The sequence below is a fragment of the Pan paniscus genome, chromosome 11 (assembly GCF_029289425.2).
Source record: "Pan paniscus chromosome 11, NHGRI_mPanPan1-v2.0_pri, whole genome shotgun sequence".
NCBI classification, from domain to species: Eukaryota; Metazoa; Chordata; class Mammalia; order Primates; family Hominidae; genus Pan; species Pan paniscus.
The window spans coordinates 7,277,018-7,298,297 of record NC_073260.2 but is presented as its reverse complement, the minus strand read 5'-3'; the positions used below and the strand labels follow the sequence as shown (position 1 = coordinate 7,298,297).

The 21,280-nt window shown below is 45.9% G+C and overlaps 1 protein-coding gene across 3 annotated transcripts in view; it reads right to left on the bottom strand.

Moving 5' to 3' along the window:
* The window catches only part of MED27 (mediator complex subunit 27), a 217,501-nt gene extending 196,578 nt beyond the window's left edge, over positions 1 to 20,923 (bottom strand). For all 3 annotated transcript variants that reach the window (XM_003822400.4, XM_034929346.3, XM_063594135.1), the window contains exons 1-2: positions 20,663 to 20,923; positions 18,457 to 18,601 (exon numbers count right to left, since the gene is read on the bottom strand). In XM_003822400.4, the coding sequence (XP_003822448.1) occupies positions 18,457 to 18,601; positions 20,663 to 20,865 (348 nt within the window). In that variant the 5' untranslated portion in view covers positions 20,866 to 20,923. The remainder of the gene's footprint in view (positions 1 to 18,456; positions 18,602 to 20,662) is intronic.
* Positions 20,924 to 21,280: the final 357 nt, after the last annotated feature.

The window sequence follows — 21,280 nt, the reverse complement described above, 5'->3', positions numbered from 1 at the left end:
CACTCGGGCCCCATTCTGAAAACCCCACTTGACTGGAAAGAAGCAGCAGCAGCAGTCGGCTACAGACTCACACTACTTAGCAGAAAAATGAAATTTAACTCACATGCAAAGATAAAAGGGGACAGCTCTCCGCAACTGAGACACAACATATGGGACCAGAATCCAAACAAGTCCTTTCTTCAAAGCTTCTAACCCGAACTTTGGAGAAAGTCTGGTATCTCAGAGAGGGCAAGAGGAACTGATCACCCTCAGAAAGACTCTGGTGGAGCACTACAGACCAGCCTGGGGGCTTAGTGAAAGGGAGGCCAGCTTCAAGTTTCAACAGTAATTTGTGCATAATGATCCTCTCAGGTTGACACAAGATAAATTAAATAAATTAATCAAAGTACAAATTGTGCTGGCAAGCTCTAGTGCCTAGCTTCTCCTAAGACCAACCTGCCAGCAATGCCAAGGCTGCGCCTCACAGCCACCAGCTCAGAGCTGGCAGGTGATGGGGCCGAGAGATGCAGTCACGCTCTGAGCCAGAGGCAGCAATCTGAGGGGTGGGCCGAGGGAGGGCTCTGCTGAGCCGTGACAGTGGAAGCCTTAAACACAAGATCCATTACAGCCTCAACACCCACAGCCATTTGTACATCATGGCTGGAAATAAATCCTCGGGAAAGCAGCCATTAATGCGCCTTGCCCAAAACCCAGCTGAAGATCCCTGTCTGCTGATTTGTGATACAGGGACATACGACTTCCCTCAACTTCCTCGCTTGGTATTACCAGTCTGAATGGCAGCTTAGGTGACTGTCGATATATTTAGTACCAATGCTCCCTAATAAATTTCATTATCATACTCCTCAGAGCTAACACTGAGGGAGCCCTGAGCTAAGTTCTTTACCAGGGTTAGCTCACTGAGTCTTCACAGACATCCTAGAAGGTAGGAACCATGATTCTCTCCATTTAAAGATGTGGAAACTAAGACTCAGGGGAGGTCAAGCAACCTACCCAAGGACACAGTAAAGAAACTGCAGAACTTGGACTTGATCTAGTTACCTAATGCTGCTGGGAAGTTGGTTTCAAGGTAGAAAAACAGAAACAAATTAACAAAAATTCAGTTTCCATTTTTTTTGTAGAAGAATCACTGATTAGCATAGGTATGACCCCCATGCGTAGAGATTAATGGGAGAATGAGGAAATGGGTGGCCCCCTGTTTTGGGGGAGGCAGTGACACACCATCTTGTCGAAATGCAGACACGTCACCACTGGCAGACAGACACAGTGGAAGAAGATGAGTGTTGACAAAAAGCTGTAGACACAAGCTTGACCTCTTTGGCTGCCAGTTCCATGTACACCTGTAAGATACAGATATCCCTGTCATAAGGCAAATTTGATGTAGGCCAACTCTCAAAGGCCTTTCTCATCAGTTGGACAAATGTGCAGAGGGACGGCAAAAGTTACTACTCCCCCTCCCACCCGACTGTGACCACTGCACGGTCCCACATGATGGCTCCATTTCTACAGAAGCTTCCTTCAAGGGCCGCCCTTTCCAAGCTTCTACAGGAAACCCTTTACGGTCCCCACCAAGCACACTGTGTTGCTCAACTGGAAAATTCAGTTTTCAAACAAAATGTTTCAAACATTTCCCAGCTGGGCGCAGTGGCTCATGCCTGTAATCCCAGCACACTGGGAGGCTGGGACGGGCGGATCACTGAAGGTCAGGAGTTTGAGATCAGCCTGGCCAATATGGTGAGATCCCGTCTCTACTAAAAATACAAAAATTAGCCAGGCATGGTGGCAGGTGCCTGTAATCTCAGCTACTTGGGAGGCTGAGGCAGGAGAATCACTTGAACCCACAAAGCGGAGGTTGCAGTGAGTGGAGATCACACCACTGCACTCCAGCCTGGGTGACAGAGCAAGACTCCATCTCAAACAACAACAACAACAAATCCCTTTTTTCTTTCAGAGGACAGTGTCTACAAGCTTTAAGTTTCTTTTCATCTCCTGTCACCCTACAAGTAGCTCTTTCTTCATCAACTAATGGACTGATACAAGAGCCTTTCTGCATCTACAGACATTTCTCCAACACTAAAGGACACTTTAGGATAGAAAGGGGGGCGGCAAAAGGATGTGGGTGAAACCTTGATGGATGGATGCTGAACCTTAACTTCAGACATAAGTTCTCCAAATGAAAAGTAAGTCAGAGCTAAAAGGACCAACGGTGCCTTATTCACAGCACATGCCTGCAGGCCCTGTCCCTTGAGGGCCAAGGAGTGGTTATGGGAGGGTATGTCTCAGTCTCACCCAGCATGGTTAGAATTGGAGGTGATGCTAAGGTATAAAAATAACCATACTTTACACCTTTTGACTTTGGTTGTAAGATCTTGCTTTTTATACTGACACTGCTAGTAGTTTGTAAGTGAAGTTGATGTGGCATACTTTCAAACTATATTGTTTTAGCTTGAATGGTCTATAGTAAACTTTTATAGAGCATAACATGTTAATCACTATAAAATTTGTTGTATTTTAAGAAGGGTTTAAACATTTTATTAATAAAATGCCTTGTTTACAAATCACTCCTGCCATCAACCTCATTTTACAGATCAGGAAACAGGAGTGAGCTGAACAACGTCACCAGTTACTAAAGGGCAGCAGCAGGGCTGGCACCCAGGCCACCCACCGGGCCCCAGAGCCCAGGCTTTCACCCCATTCATCGCAGCTGCTCCTGGCTTGATGCAATGACAGGCATGTCCATGCTTCAGAAACTGTGAAGGGCTAAAATAAACATAAGGTGTTTCTCTGACTTTCACTGTATCCTTTCTTTGCCCTTTTCATAACTGCCTCAAAATAATCAGGATAATTTACCTTCTGTTTGTATCCCCAAACTAGTTTTAAAAAAGAAAAAAACAAGCCTTAATATGCATGCTCCTTCAGCAAGCCGAGCTGTGAGTGGAATGCATAAGCCCAACACAGACATTGCAGCAGCCATGTGCTCTGGAGACACAGGAGTTAGTAGTCATCTCCCACCAACCTGCAGAAAAGTGGGCCTGGAATCCTACCTATGCTCCTACCTCCTCTCAAAAATACGCCCAATTAAAGCTATCATATTGTCTTCAAAGATAATTAAGCTACTCATCTAACTGAAAGTGTTTTGTTAGTTTGTTTTCTTCTGATGGACTTGCTAGATGTTGGAAATACAACGGGGAACATGCCGAACTGGCCCCAGGCCCTGTCCAGGTAATCAGTACCTACAGTCCAGCATGAATCAGGCCATGATGTGGGCAACACGGGAGCGGGCAGGTGGCCTGCAGAAGCACATAGGAGGGCTGCCTCACCCCAACTTGGGGAGTTAGAAAAGACTCTCAAGTAACAAATACAGAAAAATGAAAAAGTACTCGCCATGCATAAAGTGAGGTGGGCTCATTTGAACATGGCAACAGCTCAGGCAGTAGCAAGGGCCAGCAGGTCGGGTATGGTGGCTCAAGGTGACTAAGTACCAGAGCTGGGGTGCAATGGGAGCCAGACCTGGACCACATAACGAGCTACATTATGGAGACTGTCTTCATCCTGAGCACGAGAAGGAGTCATCAATACATTTTTTTTTTTTTAAACAGACAGGGTCTCATTCTGTCACTCAGGCTGGAGTACAGTGGGGTGATCACAGCTCACTATAGCCTCAAACTCCTGGGCTCAAGTGATCCTCCCACCTCAGCCTCCTGAGTAGCTGGGACTTAGGATTATCACATACCACCACACTTGGCAGATATTTTCATTTTTTTGTAGAGACGGAGTCTCACTATGTTGCCGAGATTGGTCTTGAACTCCTGGGCTCAAGCTATCCTTAGCATCAGCTTCCCAAAGTGCTGGGATTACAGGTGTGAGCCACTGCACCCAGCCATCAATACATTTTCAGCAAGACAGTTACGTGATCAAACTTGCATTCTGAAAGGTCACTCTGACTATGTGGGAAAAGGACCAGATGTAAGACAGGGCTCAGTGAGGAAGCTGTTGCAAGTGTCCTAGTGACAAAAGATGGCCTGAAACAGGGTGGGAGTATTTGCTCATTCAGTTAGCAGCAAATTCATTAGTATCATCTGAGGAGATGGGAGATGCAGTCACTAGGAAGTGCCTTCCAGAGCACACCAGGCTGCAGACAGTGACAATGTTCCCATCTGGGTTGCTTATGGGAGGCCTATAATAGGCCTTTTCCATTTTGCAACTCATAAGAATAAAGCAGTTCCCCCAGAAACCCCCTCAGCTAGCCAAGAGCTCTGAAACCTTCCTTGAAAGCAGTACGTACCCATCACTACGTGACTGAGAAGGACAACACTTCACTATCTGGAGGAAGTCTCAACAGGAAAAGCAACATTCCCCACAAGACATCTCACTAGGAAATTACCACGTTCTGGCTTTATGAGCTGAGGTCCCCAAGTACAACGTTTTGGCCGAGGATTCCAACCAACTGCCAGCAGGATAATGTGGTTATGCTGTCTGAGCTACTGTGAAAATGCATTAAAATCTCAATGTTTGAGCTCATCCAAGCAATTAAAATTAACACGGACTGTTCTGTTTTAGACTGGGAAAAACAAGGGATAGGGGAATGTTGGCCTCCATAATCCTCTGCTAGTTTCTTAAACACTTTAAAGGCATTTGGAGCTGGCATGGATGCTATCCAAACTGAGTGTGAAGGGAATCTAGTTAGGCAGGAACACCTCCACCGCTCAAGTGTTCAGGGGCAGGGGAAATGGCAGATGGGAGCCTGGGGTAATGAGCAAAAAACTTAGACCTACTGGGCACCTACTATGTGCCAGCCCGAGCTAGGTGCATTCACCACCCGGAAAAAGGAGTATCTTCAAACCCATTTGGCAGGTGAAGTGGAAGAAACTTGGAGAGGATCTAAAGCACACAGAAACTATCATGGAGACACCGGAAGGAAAACGCACTTCCGCCTTGTTGCTAAACAAAGCTCTTCAATGGTCACTTCATCATTTTCTCCCCACTAAGACATCAAGAATTCAGTCTATCTTGAAACTCAGGTGATTCCAATTCTCATCACAAACAACATGGATGATGTAGTAGTTTGAATCAATGCATTCAATTCTGGGAAACATGCAGAATACCAAGTGTGACTTTAAATGGCAAGGTAGATAAATCTTGCTATGATTGGATGACTGGATGAAGAGCGGGTGGGTGATCGGACACACCAAGAGAATACAGAGCATCCGGGAACCCAGCATACCCGGAGGAGGTGCTGAAGTCAGGGAATAAGGCCGGTCTCATGCACGGGCAAAATCGGCCTTCGGGGATCTAGAGGAGATGTAAACAGACCCAGTCCGAAATACAAGGAATAACAAATATGTAGCTTCTTTGCTACAGAGTTACCAATACATATCTCAAAGAACATGTAGAAAGTTATCTCATGATAGAAACAGACCAACTGAGTCACATCTGAGGTCGATGGAACTCTAAAGCTAATTGAGTGGTTGCCTTTCCTCCACGGGCCACAAATGTAAGATATATAGTGTTCTCTTCCAATCAATGAGAATCCCTTAAAGAGAGCACAGCCTTAGGCTAGAAAAGGATAAGGGAAACTGGTGCCATGCCAAAGGCAAATAAGCCAGAAAATGGTATATCGCTAACAATACATTTGCATTATGTGTGGAGCAGAATTAAAATGCACCATACTATAAAAACTGGGTGATATTTAAGACACCAGGATAGCAAGACAAAATTTCCTTCATGTTCAGACACTGCTTTAGATAAGTTACATTTGCCAATTTAAGTTACCCGGCACTCTGTCATGTTCCTTTCTGACAGTAGGGACTGGTAAGCTGAGGCATTTAAGGCCACTGGTTAAGAAAAAAATAAAAATAAAAAAGACAAGCAGTAGGGCCAGAAATTATTACTAAAACCAGGTGCTTTGGGCACTTTAGTCCTCTGTCGACCAGGAAGGTAGGGAATTACTGGCTTCATTCACTGTGTGTAGAACAGCAACTGGAATATAGAGGTGCTCAATAAATGCATATAGACTGGATGGACTGGATATTTCCTAGCAAAAAGCACACTACCCAAAAACACAGTTTGGAAATGATTAAGAATTAGCACACTGGTAGCAAGTGCGACCATTTTCTCACACGTTAATGCATACACACATTCAAAATCTACAGATTCTCATCCTTCAAAATTTAACACATATAGCGGCATCAAGAGAGGGCTAAGACCAGAATGCACAGTGGTGGGAACTACTGATAAGTAATCAATAACCAGTGAAGCCTACTGACTAAAAATAACAGTGGTCTACCATAACCCTCCAGTGCTGAAACACACAGACACACGCAAACAGGGAAAGGAGAAGAGCGGCGGGCATCTCAACTTATGAACCCAATGGGTGACCAAGTACGATTCCTTTTTAAAACAAACAAAAAGGTGCAGGGGTGGTGCCTGTCTTGACACAGTCATTCTTTTGTGCCCCCTCCCACCCCAGTAAGGGGCTCCTGGGCAGTACCTTTCTCTTTCATGAGACACCCCGCAAAGATGCCAGTGAGTTGCTCAGATCCCAACTTACCGTATCTAGAGCTTAACGCACACAAGGGTGCCTGCCACTCCCGAATCTGAGAGGCCTGCAGCTGCCTTCCTCATAAAGGTCAAGGCAATTCCTCTAAGCTATGTCCAGGCCCGGGCTGGGCCCCATATGGCTGTCTGTGGATCACACCTGTCCCCAGTGATTCCCTTTGGTATGTCTCATGGACGGACCACTGGTCCTGCTGCACTGATGGGTGTCGCCCGGGGGAAAAGGCAGTACCTTAATGGGCCTCAATGGTAGAAGAAACCTCTCTGCTTTTCTGGACATTCTGCTGACATTCCCTTTTATAGCTGCCAAATACTCTTGGTCCCCGTTAGAGGGCTAGCAGCATGGCCTTGGACAAGTCACTCTCTATCAAATGAGATGTGATGCCCAACCTGGTCACCAAGGTCCCCTAACAGTCAAAGGAAATACAGTCCCTGGAGTGTGCTTGGAAACATGGCAGAGGTGGTGCTCAATTACTGCATGCCTGCTCTGTACTCAGTGCCAGGCATGCCAAGACGACTCCAGTCCCCACCCTGGAGAACGGGGCCAGACCCATAGAGCAGGCAGCCGCAGTGTGGTCAGCGTGACTGCCCAGAGGCTGTGGGGCAAAGCCGGCTGAGCTAAGCTCTGCTTGGTCTTCATCGAAGAGACACTTTATCAGGGCTGGAGGAAAGAATGCATTCGCAAAAGTGCAAGGCATTCCAGGCGGAGGCATGGCGAGCAGCAGGGCACAGCTGACCTCCGCAGGCTCCTTGCAGCTGACCCAGGGTGCATCTCGCAGAGCAGCCACAGATGAGGCTGGAGGAGACTTCAGAAACAGCCTCCAATTCCCAGGGTTGAAACAAGTTTGGCAACGTGATAAAAAGACAACAAAGTTCTTGACTTGCCAGCAAGTACTAGATGAGCAAACCGTCCCCAGTGTGATGTGAGGGTCTTAGGGAGTTCCCTTCACCTGGAGAAGTCAGCAAGGAAAAGCAGAAGCTGAGCCAAGACCCTGGCCAGGGACTGGCCCCAGCAACAGGCCTCACCAAGCCCTAGAAACTGTGGTGAGCTGGTGCCTCCCAAAACAAGTAAGTGACTGCGGCAAAGGAAATGCAGAGAGCAAGTTCCAGAAGCCAAAGAAAAGTGCAGTGAGCAGGAGGCAAAACAGATGCCCCAGCTCCCCTCCCGCACACAGGCCAGAAGTCCTGAGCCAGCGCAGAGGATCCCTAAGATTAGCACAGAGCGTAGTTTGGGAATCTTCTACTGCCAGAAAGAAAATGAAAAAAATAATAAAAATAAAAATAAAAGCACATAGCAGCCAAAGAATTGGAGAAGAAGCCTCCTGGCACTCACTCCCAGGCCTCCTGCCTCTCAGTGCTCCTGCACCTGACAACAGCCACAAAGAAAATCTGAAAAAGTTAAGGTGATGCAAACAGAGGCAGATTCAGAAGGAAAAGAAACCACAATCTAAAAATGACCGAGGAAGAGACTCAGAGGCTCCAATTTCACTCCATTCAAATACTGTTTTATTGCACACTTAGAAATCGTTAATACCAATAATTACCATTTATTAAATGCCACTGTGTGTCCAACGCTGAACTAGAAACTTGATATACAGTTTCCAGTTAGATGCTTAGAACAGCCCTGTGAGATCAGCGCCATGCCCATTTCACAGTCCAGCAGGTGTCAGGTAACTGGCCCAAAGTCTCAGGGCTAATACAGGTCATCTTGCAGGGAAAACAGACAAGTAAAGGCAATCATGGGGTAAACACAGGGAGCACCTAATTTGGATGCATCTCAAAGCCTTGCTTCCCAGAGATGTTTAACAACTAAGCTGAGACCTGAATGACTAAGAGTTTTCCACAGAAAGAAAGGAGGAGGAAGAACAAGTGCAAAGGCCCCAAGACGAAGAGATGATGGCCCCTTGGGGAACGACAATTACTTCTGTAGACTAGAAGTGGCAAAAAGAAGAAGAGCAGGGAACGTGGGGAGAGAGGAAGCTGTGCACCAAAGTCTCCATAGACAAAATGCAGGATGTCTGGGCTCCATTTTCACATATGGACTCCAGTCCTCGCCCCCCCACCAAAAAAGCAAGCAAGCATGCAACAAATTTGGCAAAATGTTCTTTTTGTTGTTGTTGTTGTTGTTTTGAGACGGAGTCTTGCTCTGTCGCCCAGGCTGGAGCGCAGTGGTGTGATCTCGGCTCACTGCAAGCCCCGCCTCCCGGGTTCACGCCATTCTCCTGCCTCAGCCTCCCCAGTAGCTGGGACTATAGGCACCCGCCACTACGCTTGGCTAATTTTTTGTATTTTTTAGTAGAGACAGGGTTTCACCATGTTAGCCAGCATGGTCTCCATCTCCTGACCTTGTGATCCGCCCACCTCGGCCCAAAATGTTCGTAATAGTTGAAGCTAGGTCATTATTCTCTCACTTTTGTGTATATTTGAAATTTTCCATAATAAAAAGTTTTCATAATAAAAAGGGTTTCTTCCCCTCGCAAAAAGGGGGGAGGAAACATGCTAGAAGAACAAGTGGTGCTAGACCATGACGACAACAACGGGCCTGTGCTGGGGCTGCTAACGGTCAACAGGTCATGTACAGAGACTCCCCCGGGCCACACACTCGCATGCAGTATTCACGTCATCCTCACTGCTACCCTAAGAGGCAGGACTACTCGTGGCATTTTACAGATGAGGAAACTGAGGCTAGGTAAGCCGGCCAAAGGACTCGGGCTCCCGTGTACTATTACTAGAAAGCCTCCAAGTGCCAGCAAGGGAGCTGGAATTCATCCTGAGAGAGAGGGAGGAAATCGCCGAAGAGTGACAAAATCAGATCTCTACATTTTAAAGATCCCTCGAGAGCTGCAGAGTGGAAAATAGATTAGAAAGGGTAGACTACAGGCCAGAAACCAGTGGGAAGGCTGCGGCATTGCCCTGAGCAATAATGGAGGCCCGGGGAGAGGCAGCAGCAGTCAAGATGGAGAGGGAAGAGCTGAGAGGCTGTGAAGAAGGGAAATCAATAGATCTGTCAGAGGGTGTGAGGGACAGGCAGAAGCGACGGATGACACCCAGGGATCTGGGTAGGTGGCTGGCTAAGGCATCCCACCACGAGAAGCAGGTTGGTGGTGGGGGTGAGGATTTCAGTTCTGGACTGCTTCAGTCTGAGAGGCCTGTGAGTCTCCAAGAGCAGCTGTCCAGCTGGGCCCTTTGATACATGGGTCTGGATGTCGAGGGAGGGAGCCAGCCTGGTGATGGAGTTAGATGTCATTGTGTGTGGCTGGCAAGTGAAGCCACAGAACAGATAAGATGGCCCAGAGAAGGGAGAGAAGCACTAATAACCCAGCGGCCTTCTCCCAAACCAAACCACCATGAAGAGAGAAGACAAGAAAACGGGAGGCTTCTGTACATGTAATGATATGCTTCCTTCCCACCACCAATGTGCAATTTTGCATAAGGACAAATGACAGAGACAATTTCCTTTCTACTCAACATTCCTGGAAGAGAAGAGGAAATGCCCTTCGTAGGCTCTGGTTACAATGTACAGAAGGCTCTGGACAAACCACACAAACCTGATCATCCCAGAAAAGGCTGATGGAAGAGAGTCAAGCAGGGTATCAACATGAGTCCCCACGGCCAGTGGCTCCCAGAGGGCAAGTTGACACACGTCCAGCAGCCTCTGCAGCCTCCCTGGGGCCGGCCAGTGAGGCTTCCAAAGACAGTTCCTGCTCTTTTACAGAAAAGAATGAGGGAGTCACAAACCTGATTCTAGGCAACAATAAAGTGACTATTTTCAGAAACCACAACTAATAAGTAGAACATAAAGACATGGAATTGGGCCAAAGCCTTGGGATAGAAACCGTTTAGAATGATAGGGGCATGGCTTGATTTTCAGTAATATTTACCTGTGGTGTGTCACAAGAGGCGAATGCTGTCTGCAGAACCTTTGCAAGGTAATTTTCCACTAAGGTCCCTGGGGGCTGCTGCTCCACTCTGGGATATTCTGAGATGCTCTGGAGCATACACAAAGGCTGTGTGTACCTCAGAAACATTACTGGACTAGAGCTGAAGATGTGGAAATACTCTCCATTCCTCGGATTACAATTTTGTTTCCACGACCACAGAAATGCAATGATGACTCCAATGAACCTCTCCAGGGCAGAGCTGGAAGGGACTGAAGAGATCACCCAGCCCAACCCTTCATCCTACCGATGAGGAAGGTGGAAGCCAGTGGGGGAAAGCCACTGGCAGGAGGCCACATAGCAGGACAGTGGAAGGCCGAGACTGAACAGTGCTCTCTAGAATGCTCTGTCCAGAGTTCTCCTGATTGCACACCGCCAGGCGCAGCTTCACCGTTCATATTAAAATGAGCAAGAATAAAGGACAGTCGCCGCAAGCGCGCCACACTGGGCACCGGCCTAGGTCCCTCAAATGTGCTCAATGCCTTAGTCCCCACGACAGCCCCAGAAGGTGGAAGCTACTGTTATCCACATTGAACAGATGAGGAGGCTGAGGCAAAGACACGTTCTGCCACTCGTCCCAAATTAGAAAGCTGGGAAAAGGGGGATAAGGATTCAAACCCTATAAAGTCTGACTCCAGAGCCCTGCTGATAACAAGCACCCAGTTTACAACCTGGAGAGAATCCAAAAGTTCTAAATTAGCCTTTGTGTTCAGATATTGTCCTAAAGAAACAGGGCTTGCCAAGCATGGTGGCTCATGCCTGCAATCCCAGCACTTTGGGAGGCCAAGGCAGGAGGATGGCTTGAACCTAGGAGTTTGAAACCAGCCTGGGCGACATAGTGAGACCCCCATCTCTACAAAAAATTTAAAAATTAGCTGGGCGTGGGTGTGCATGCTTGTAGTCCCTGCTACTTGGGGGGCTGATGCAGGAAGACCTCTTGAGCCCATAAGGCTGAAGCTGCAGTGAACCATGACTGTGCCACTGCACTCCAGCCTGGGCAACACAGCAAGACCCTGTCTCAAAAAAAGGCTAAAAATCCCAGACTGGCCCACAAGACTTTTCCCACCAGGTAAGAGGACTATAAAACAGATCTGATTTCCTAGCTCTTACTGAGTACCAAGATGAGAAGAGTCCCCTTTGGTGTGCACAAATATCTGCCTGGGGCAGAATATGCCCTTCTCACCTCCTCTCCATGGTCCTCTCACCACTCCTGTGGTTTGTCCCCAGGATCCTCGCCCTGCCTTTGCCCCTCGACTCCCACACCCCCCATCAAACCCCCAGTCCCTTACCTCCACCCCCAGGTTCTGTGAGGAGAGAACTGCCCCCCACACACTAATTCATATTAATGTGTGAATTGCTGTCTCACTGGAAAAGGTGCTGATTATTCAACAGAATCTCCAATGTGAAGAACTTCAGGAGAATAGCAAAGTCAGGTGTGGGAGGCCTGGTGAGGGAGCAGAAGCCACTGGAAGATGGGCCACCACTGCCTGGAACCTGTCCTCAGCATCGTCTTAAGACAATAATAGCAGCCACTGGAGAGTACTGACTCTGTGCTAGCTTGAGTGCTTTACTTGTATCACCTCATTTTGTCCTCATAACACCTTTCTGAGGTGGGTACAATTATCATTCCCACCTTAGAGAATACAGCACTGAAGCACAGAGAGGTTAGCCTCACAGCTGTCAGGTAACACAGCATGTGAGCCAGAGTGGTCAGGCTCTGGAGCCTACGCTCTGAACCACCGAGCAACACTGCCACTTGATAAACGAGTACACACGCCCCATAAACGAGCACACACACGAGAAACAGGCGTCCCATGAATGAGCACACACACATACGTGTAACATGCACCCCATAAATGAGCACACACACATGAGTAACGCACACCCCATGAACGAGCACACACGCACATGAATAACAGGTGCCTCATAAATGAGCACACACACGAGTAACACACACCGCACAAATAAGTCCATACATGTATGAGTAACACTCACTCCATGAGCACACACACATGCGAGTAACACACACCCCATGAACGAGCACACCAAGCACACAAGTAACCCGTATCCCATGAACCTGTGCCCCATGAACAAGCACATGCATACAAGTAACCCACACCTCATGAACGAACACACGCATGAGTAACCTGTGCCCCATGAATGAGCACACGTGTATATGAGTAACACGCGTCCATGAACAAGCACACATGTATACAAGTAACGCACGTCCATGAACGAGCACACATGCATACGAGTAACACATGTCCATATGGGTAATGCACGTCCATGAACGAGCACACATGCATACGAGTAATGCACGCCCCATAAGTGAGTACACACATACACATACCCCATGAACAAGCACACACACACATGCATAACACACGCCCCATGGACGAGCACACAAGCATATGAGTAACACACACCCCATAAATGAGTACAGAGGCATATGAGTAACACGCAATCCATGAGTACACAGGTACAGAAGTAACGCACGCCCCATAAATGAGCACACACGTGTATGCGCAACACGCACCCCGTGAACGAGCACACAGGCACATGCGTAACACACACCCCATAAATGAGTACACATGCATATGAGTAACACGCACTCCATGAGTACACATGCGTACAAGTAACACACGTTCCATAAATGAGTACACACGTGTACTATCACGATGCCTGGTCATTATAACTACCATTTACTTAGCACTTACTATGTGTGAGTTACCCTAAGACATTTGATGTGCATTATCTCAATCTTCGCTTCAACCCTATGATCCAAATACTAGTATTATCCCCATTCTACAGATGAGGAAACTGATACTCAAAAAGATTTTTTTCCCTTGTATCAAGGGTTGTGAGCTCAAGCATAAGCACAGAGCTGGATCAGAACTCAGGTAGTCTTGACTCCAGAACTTACATCTAAGTTTTTATATTTTTGTTATACCTTCCTTGACTTCTGAATCCTGCCATGTATCTTGCTGTCCAGGAGACTGGCTGTATTTCATTGTTTTCTCTGGTTGGCTGTTCTTTTCACAATGGCTCCCACGGTATCCAGGGTTTGCAGGTGGGGAGGGAGGAGGAGGGTGTAGGGTTCAAGGCTAACCAGGGCAGTCTATACTACAGCCAAACTCACTACGCTAGCAAGTTCATTTTGAGTGATGGGGTGCTACGAAGGTTAGATTTGGGTGAAAGAACACCTTTGCTAATAAAAGGACAATCCAGAAGGGTGCTCAATCCTAAAGTCATGATGATTAAATTGTGAGGGGCATTTAAGTGATTTTCTCTCCTATTATATTCTGAAGGAATCTGTATTCCCTGAACATGTAGCAGCTATATGGAGAGAAGAATGAGTCAGGGGTGGGCCTGGTGGGAAGGAAAACACAAGTAGAAATCGGTTATAGGTAACTCACAAAGTAGGATAACCCTAAGAGGCTGGTGGAATTGACTCTCCTCTTCCCAGACAGTTTTCACACTGCTGCCAAAATGACAACCGCCACAGAACACCTGACATCAGGTGCAGCAGCTCAAATTAGCCTGACTCAGGCAACTCCAAAAAACTTCCACCAAGTCCCATTAGAAGGGCACACCAGGTGACAGATGATGTGGATAAAACTGCTACAATCAGCCTTCAAAGAGCTTATCATTGGTTCACCCAATGACCTCACCTTGGCCTTCCAAATGACCCCCAGCCCTGGCCTCCATCATAAGATCTCCAAATTTCCTCCCATCCAAGCACCACAACTGGCTTTCTCAGTAATGGCTGAAAATGGAAATGCCCTCATTGTACTTCATCAAAAATACAAGCAAGCAAACCACAAAAGGGGTTGTCAATTAAAAATTCAACAGAAAATGCTTCGATTCATTTATTCTTTCATTCTCTCAGTGAATCTTCACTGAATGATTACAGTGTACCAGGCGCCTTGCTAGTTGCTGGGGACTCCCAGCAAGGAACAAGATGGACATGGTGCCTCTCCCCTGAGCCTTAGAGTTTACCCTTAATAGAGGACAGAGTCCCTAAAGGAAAGGCTCTGCGTTGCAATGTAAAACGATTCCAACCCTGTTAGTGCCATGATGCAAAAACAGAAAAGAGCACCTTCAGAGATAGATGTGAGAGGTGAACTTTGCAGTAACTTAGTCATTAAGCAACTGGATTCTAATAAGAACAGTTCAGGAGGGCAGGAGGGAGGAAATGTCTTCAGACTTTCCAATGGAATATTCTTGGAATAGAAAGTTGCTCTTTCTGTAATAAAAAAAAAAATCAAACGTGAAAAAAAAAAAAAAAAGGTAGCAGCAGCACCTTGCTCTGGGCCCATTTCCCAAGCCCAGTAAAAAGTGACACTTCTGGGGTCTTTGCAGCTTCAGATGTTGCCAGGGAAAGGCGGACGTCTTAGTCTGCTTTTCCAGGCAAATATACAAGTAGCCTTCTGCCATAAACAAATGAAAAAAATCAAAGCCAGAAATAAAAGCCTGGTGACAGGATGCCAGAAACCTTCAAAAGGGGACCTTCAGAATAAGTTCAGGTTAACTCTCAGCATCTCTGAACATAATAAGCACTATCAAGTCTACATTGACTATTTTATAGCAAGGACAGCGTTGATGCCAATTATTTTTTGCCCTAGTCAAGAGAGCTTGTCATCCTTCTCACAACAATTATCTATAGGTGCATAATAGTGAAAAGCTAAATTCTTTCCCCAATTCAGTACAGGAAAAGTGCTGCTCACAGCAATTTAACATCATTCCATTAGATGGGATTCATTTTTAAACATGTTATTCTAACAATTACGCCAAGTACCATGTAATTAATATTCCAACTGACTTTACAAAAATTACAAAATCCCCTAAAGAAAATAATTAGTCATTAGGCATGAACGAGACTTTTCTATGGCCAACAGCACATAAAACAGAAAGTTCATCTCATAATGGATGGGTATCAAAGCCTTTCTCATATGTCCTTCAATTCTTAGCCAATAGTGCATAGAGCTGACATTGGCAAGTTACCCCAAACTTCACTTAACCCATTAACGCACTTACTGGTTTAAATTCTTTGAGGGTAAAATGATGAATGATGAAAGCTTTACCAATTAAAAAGCTCTTTTCATTTGTAGGAAAGGCAAGATAAACACATATAATTAATTGTTTGCTTCTTCCATGTCCCCAGCTGGAAATTAGAGTACTGGCTTATTTCTTGAGGCTACTTTTTGTGTTTATTAAAGAAATGTATATAGGCATCCTCATCCTTGTTCTCCCTCTTTTCTTTCAGGGTTTTGTGTATTCTTATAATCTACTTTAAATCCCTTCTAGAAAAAGGTAAGGTATAAATAAGTAATAGTCACATAGGACATTATCTGCTATAACAGAAATAAAAAACATGTTTTCCTTGCCGCCCTCCTCTGAATAACTGGCAGTGGCTGCCTAGCGCCAGAACAGAGAGTTACAAGGATTCTAAGCCAACATACACACAGCCTCAGCAGGAAAGAATGCAATGGTTGATTAGTGATGTCTGCCCTAGAAAAAGCAATAGGTTAAGAATCCATGTACCATGTATTTGCCATCTCCACCCTTTGATAAATCACTAAAAATTAGAAAAATACATACAGTCTCATGAATAAAATATAATGTGAATTGTTTCCAGGATGCAAGTAAATGGGGAAAAAAATTGTTTTCTACAGTTGAAAACCTTAAGCAAAACTGGACTAAAACATCAAGTTTTAGAGGAAAGAACATTGAACCAGGTCAGGAAACCCAAATTCTGGTCTAGCTTGGGGAGCTATAAACAGGTCAGTTTACTGGGCCTCAGTTTGCGCACCTCTAAAATAAGGGGCTGAGTCTCTTAACTGTTCTCTTGTGCTGGTGAAAGAACATGGTTCTTTTACAGATGCTTAACCTCAGCAGGCCGGGGACATGGCTACAACCTCGACACCTCCTCACATTGCTCATATGAGATTTATAATCTGGGATAAATGCATACAGATATTTTTAACCTGTAGCATTTCCAGCACAAGAAGTTCCACATACATAACATTTCTTTTCCTCAATACAACCTATTTTCCACTGTGGGGCAAGGGTGGGGGTTGAAGTAGGAACTTCTAATAGTAGAACAATTCAGTGATTAAACTACCTTCATTCAAAAGTTCAGTGTCATCACTTCAATGTAAGACTAGTCATTTCCACGAAGTGTCCCACTCACTCATGGTTTTGAGATCAGCCTGAATCTTCTCACCACTGAATAGCCCTTGTCACTGTAGCCTATTTTGAGAACTTTACCCATGGGATACATCAACATGGCTTCCTTTCCCAAACACCTATCTGTGTAGAGCTGGAACAGTCCCACGTCTGGCCTAAAAAACTGCAACAGACATCTGTGATTTCTCCATCTGCCCTGCATCCATCCCTTCTGGGAATTCCCTCTCTCCCAACTCCAAGGAACCCCATTTCCTGTGTTTCAGGTGCTCTGAGCTGAGGATCCCACCCACGGGTGCAGTGAATCATCTCAGAGGGCACCTATCAAGTTTGGGCCAGAATCCTTTTTCAGAGCCTGACATGGACACTGGGAGGTCACCAGGTATAAGAACTATGTATATCCACAACTGCTGAGCCATGTTTTTTATCCCTTGGAGAGCATCGGGACAACAAAGGAAAGCAGTCCTAGAGAGGGCAGGAGAGTGATGTTCCTGCCACCCACCCAAGCACCCTGATCCTCCTGAGTTCAGCCACAGAGAAGTAACTCCCTGAACATTTTAGTTCCTTGAACCAATGAAGGCCCCCATGCCTTTTTTTTTTTTTTTTTTTTTTTGGCTAAATCTAGACCCAGCTAGGTTTCTGTCACTGGCAGTCCAGAGTTTTGGGGAAAGGCCTTACAGGCTAAATGTATGCATTCAAGGTTCAAGTTCTTTCTTTAGTAACCCATGATAAATCACCTTCCTGAATCACAAATGCAGCTCCCACGGTTCCACTTCAAACCAAAGAATACTAAAACACCCTCAAAGAGAAATTCAAAGAAAAAATTCTGCACACCAGAAAAACTCTCAAGGTTTAGCTCTTACCCAAGATCTAAGGGGAAAAAAAACCACAGAAAAGAGGAAAATGACAATGGATTACTGGAGGGGGCACAACCCTGCATACAGTTAAACAACCAACAATTCTAACAACAATTATTCAAAGAGGCAGCACAGTATAATAAAAGAGCTTCCAAAATCATTCCTAAAATATATATTCTAGTTCCCAATCAACAAAAAAAGCCCATACACACATGCATGCCACACCACATAGCACCCAAACAAAAGGAACTTGTTAGTAAACAAACGAACCGTTTCCAGATTCATGAGCCTAATTGTTTCTGTTATTTTTCAGCTACAGTTTAGTTTGCCACTTACAGCTGTCCTAGGGTCTCTGCCACAGGCCTGCCTGCTGAAAGAAACCATGAATATCAAACTCTACAGAGCATGTTAAGATCAATCTCCCTGAGGTGGCATCTAAGTAATTAGAGAGTCATCTAACAAACGGTATTCTAGTGATGCTCATCCATCTGTGACAGAGGAAAAGACAATACAAGAACATAATGTGCGCAGCTAAACACTTAGACACCTCCTGGGGGCCACAGATTCCTCTGCGAACATGACGAAAGCTAGGAAGCCTTCCCTAGATATACATGCACATACCACAACATACTGCATATAATTTTAAGGGGTTCATAAGAGTTGCTCCCTATACCCAGTCTCCAGGTTAAATACACCTGAGTTAGAATTTTTAATATGTAATCACCTGAGCATCATGAATCCCCAAAGACTTCAAAGGACTACAAAATAGGTTACAGAAAAATTCTACAACTTCCAACTCTATAACCCCATGCTGAATCAAGAACATAAAAAGCAATAAAAACTTACTCTTGCTTTCTGCATGTATGGAATATAAGAAAACTTGGCTTTCCATATATTAGCTCCGTTTATTACATCTCCCTTACCTTGTTTGACCACTTATATGCTTGAAGGAGTTGACTATAGAGAGGAGTTTTGTCCTGCACAGGATCCAGGCTTAACAGCCCACTGTTATGAAGAGGATGGTTCTCAGATGGCTTGCCTACCAGATTGCTCAGACGTTCCAGCTCACTGAAAAGCAAAGAGACAAGGCAAATAAACCTAAGCCCATTTACACTCCAGGGTAAAGCCAGCCCCCAGGATCAAAGACTGCTCTTCAAATCATCCATCAGAAGTCCCTTAAGAAGAAATACTTTTTGAAAGGTTAAAAAATACTTGGGACACTTAAAAAAAAAAAAAACCCTAAATGAGAGTTTATCTGACTTTAAAACAGAGCTTCTGGTGCCATTCCAAAGGAGGAAAAAAAAGGTAAGGGCAGTAGAATCAATAAGATCCCCATAATCAGAAATTAACAACTCAAATTCATCCCTGCAGTGGGGAGAAGACTTTGTGGAATTTTGAAATGTGGTATAACACTGCCTCTCACTAAGAGTTTTCAGACCCACGTGCAGATCATTACACTTGGCAGAACAGCAAGTACCTGAATAAATGGTGATTATTTATCATTCACATAGGGATAGATTTGTACATGATGCTTCACAGATGGTAAAACTTAACAAAACAAAGAAGGGATAAAATAAACAAACGGAATGGGAAGACACCACCGAGGTGGCTGTGTCAAACAAACACACTTCAGTCTAGCAGGAAAACCCTAGAGAAGCTTGGGAAAGCGAGCCAACAAGAGCACATTCCAGGAGTACGTTCTGAGGGGCCAGTCCCAAACTGCCAACAAAAGACTCTCTAGGAACAGCTTCTTATGCCACATTCATTTTGGAATCATCAGCCACCTTCTTCTTGGCACTACTGTACAAAGATTTAAGAAGGCAAAAGGATAATGTCAGCACTCTTTAAGTTTCTATTTAAAATGGTGAAGGGGTATAATATCCTGAACATTACAAAGGGAAGTAACTCGGAGAGAAAATGGAAAGAAAACAGAAGATAGGGAAGAATAGCCAGTGCATCCACTGAAGCAGGGAAAGTATTAACTGGTGCTCGGCGCTGTGCCAGAGAACAGCAAGCGGATGTGGGCGTTGAGGAGGGGTGTGTGATTTATGGCAACTACTTAGGGGGAAAACAAAAAGGCACCCATCATTTGGCCACCTCCTCCTCCTCCTCCTCCATCTTACCTCCTCTTTCCATCTGGTTACTAAGGAGACCAAGTTGAAAAAACAAAAATCCAACCAGTCCAGAAATCAAAGGATGACTAGCTCACCAAATGCTTTCCCCTACTCAGGTCAGTTCTGAGAAGTAAAAGGCAAAAATCCTGAAATTCTAACCTTCCTGGGAAGGACTGACTCTCTCACAAAAGAGAAGGCAACTTCAGGACCTAAGCAATCAAGAAGTGCCTACTATGTGCCAGGCCCTTTACAAACATCCTCTCATTTAATTCTTACAACACTTAAAAAGTGTAAGTGAAGAAGGTACTTTGTAAGGAAGAGGAGGAAAAGTGGAATCCTTAACCCTAAAAGACTACAAATTAAGAAGCAGGGGCGTTAAGCATAAGTAATTAAACTGGTTAAGAGATTAGAGAGTAGGTCTCTACTGCGGAAGGAACTCCCACAGGAGTGGGAGTGAGGAAACTGATCAGGTGGTTTGGGAGCGGTTAGGGGAAAAGGTGAAGACAGCTCAAGGCCTGGCCTGTCCGTCGTGGTTGCGGGTGGGGGGTGGTGGTGGAACTGATGAAGTCCAAGTTCAGGGCCGGGGAATTGGGGCTAATCAGATCGGGTGCACTTGGGTTTGGAGCCGACTGACCAGGTCCTGTCTGTACTATTACTACATTCGGATCAGACGTGATGGGGCACAGAGGGCCTACAGGTGAGAAACCTGCCAAGCTCAGAGAAGTGGAAGTTCATGGGAAAAGCATGCCTCCTTGTTAGGAATGGAACCGCCACAGAAGAGGTCGAGGATGGCGGAAGACAAACAGGACCAGGAGGCCAGGAGAAGCAAGACGAGAAAGCGGGGATGGTGTTAAGATGTCCCTGAGGGACAGGCAGAGGCTTGGAGAACAAGAAGAGAAAGAACAGGGACCAAGGGAAACGGAGAACAGCCCCTGCCTGGGAAGACTCGAGCGACGTAGGGGCAGGGTCGGAGCGGGGCCAGTCCCCGACCCCGGCCCTTTCAGCCGGTACCTACTTGAGGTCCCGGTTGACCGAATGTAAGTTGTCCTGGAAGTGCGCAATAAAGGCCTTCTCCCGGCCCTCCAGCGTCTCCTTGTTCCGCATCCCATCCTTCAGGCAGTCGAACACCCTGCTCACGCTGGAGCGCAGCGCCTGGATGGCACTAATGGCCTGGGAAAAGGCCTCCAGGTTCACACTGACATTTATCACGTCCGCCATGTTGCCGCCGCCACAGCAGCTCTCCAAAGCCGGCTTCGCAAGCAAAAAGCCGCGCTCGCTGATGACGTATCTCCGAAGACCTCTGGGAAATGCAGTTCGCGCGGGGCTACCCAGAAAGCACTTTCGAAAAAGGGTTTCCCCTTGAGCTAAACTAATGCATGGGCAGGAAAGTGATTTTTCTCAACTTGGGGAAGTCAGGTTGCACTCTCGATTTGCTTAATGTTGACAAAGAAATACAGAAAGTTCCCGCATTTCCCCAAACTTGCGCTCTGGGGAATCATAGGGAAAAGAATTGCTCAGAGCAATAGTGTAAAAAGGAAAGGAACATAGCCCATTCAATAAAATGAGTCCATATTCATAAATAAAGCGGGGAGAAGGAAAGTTTCTTCTTTCCAACAGAATGCCAACTCATAAA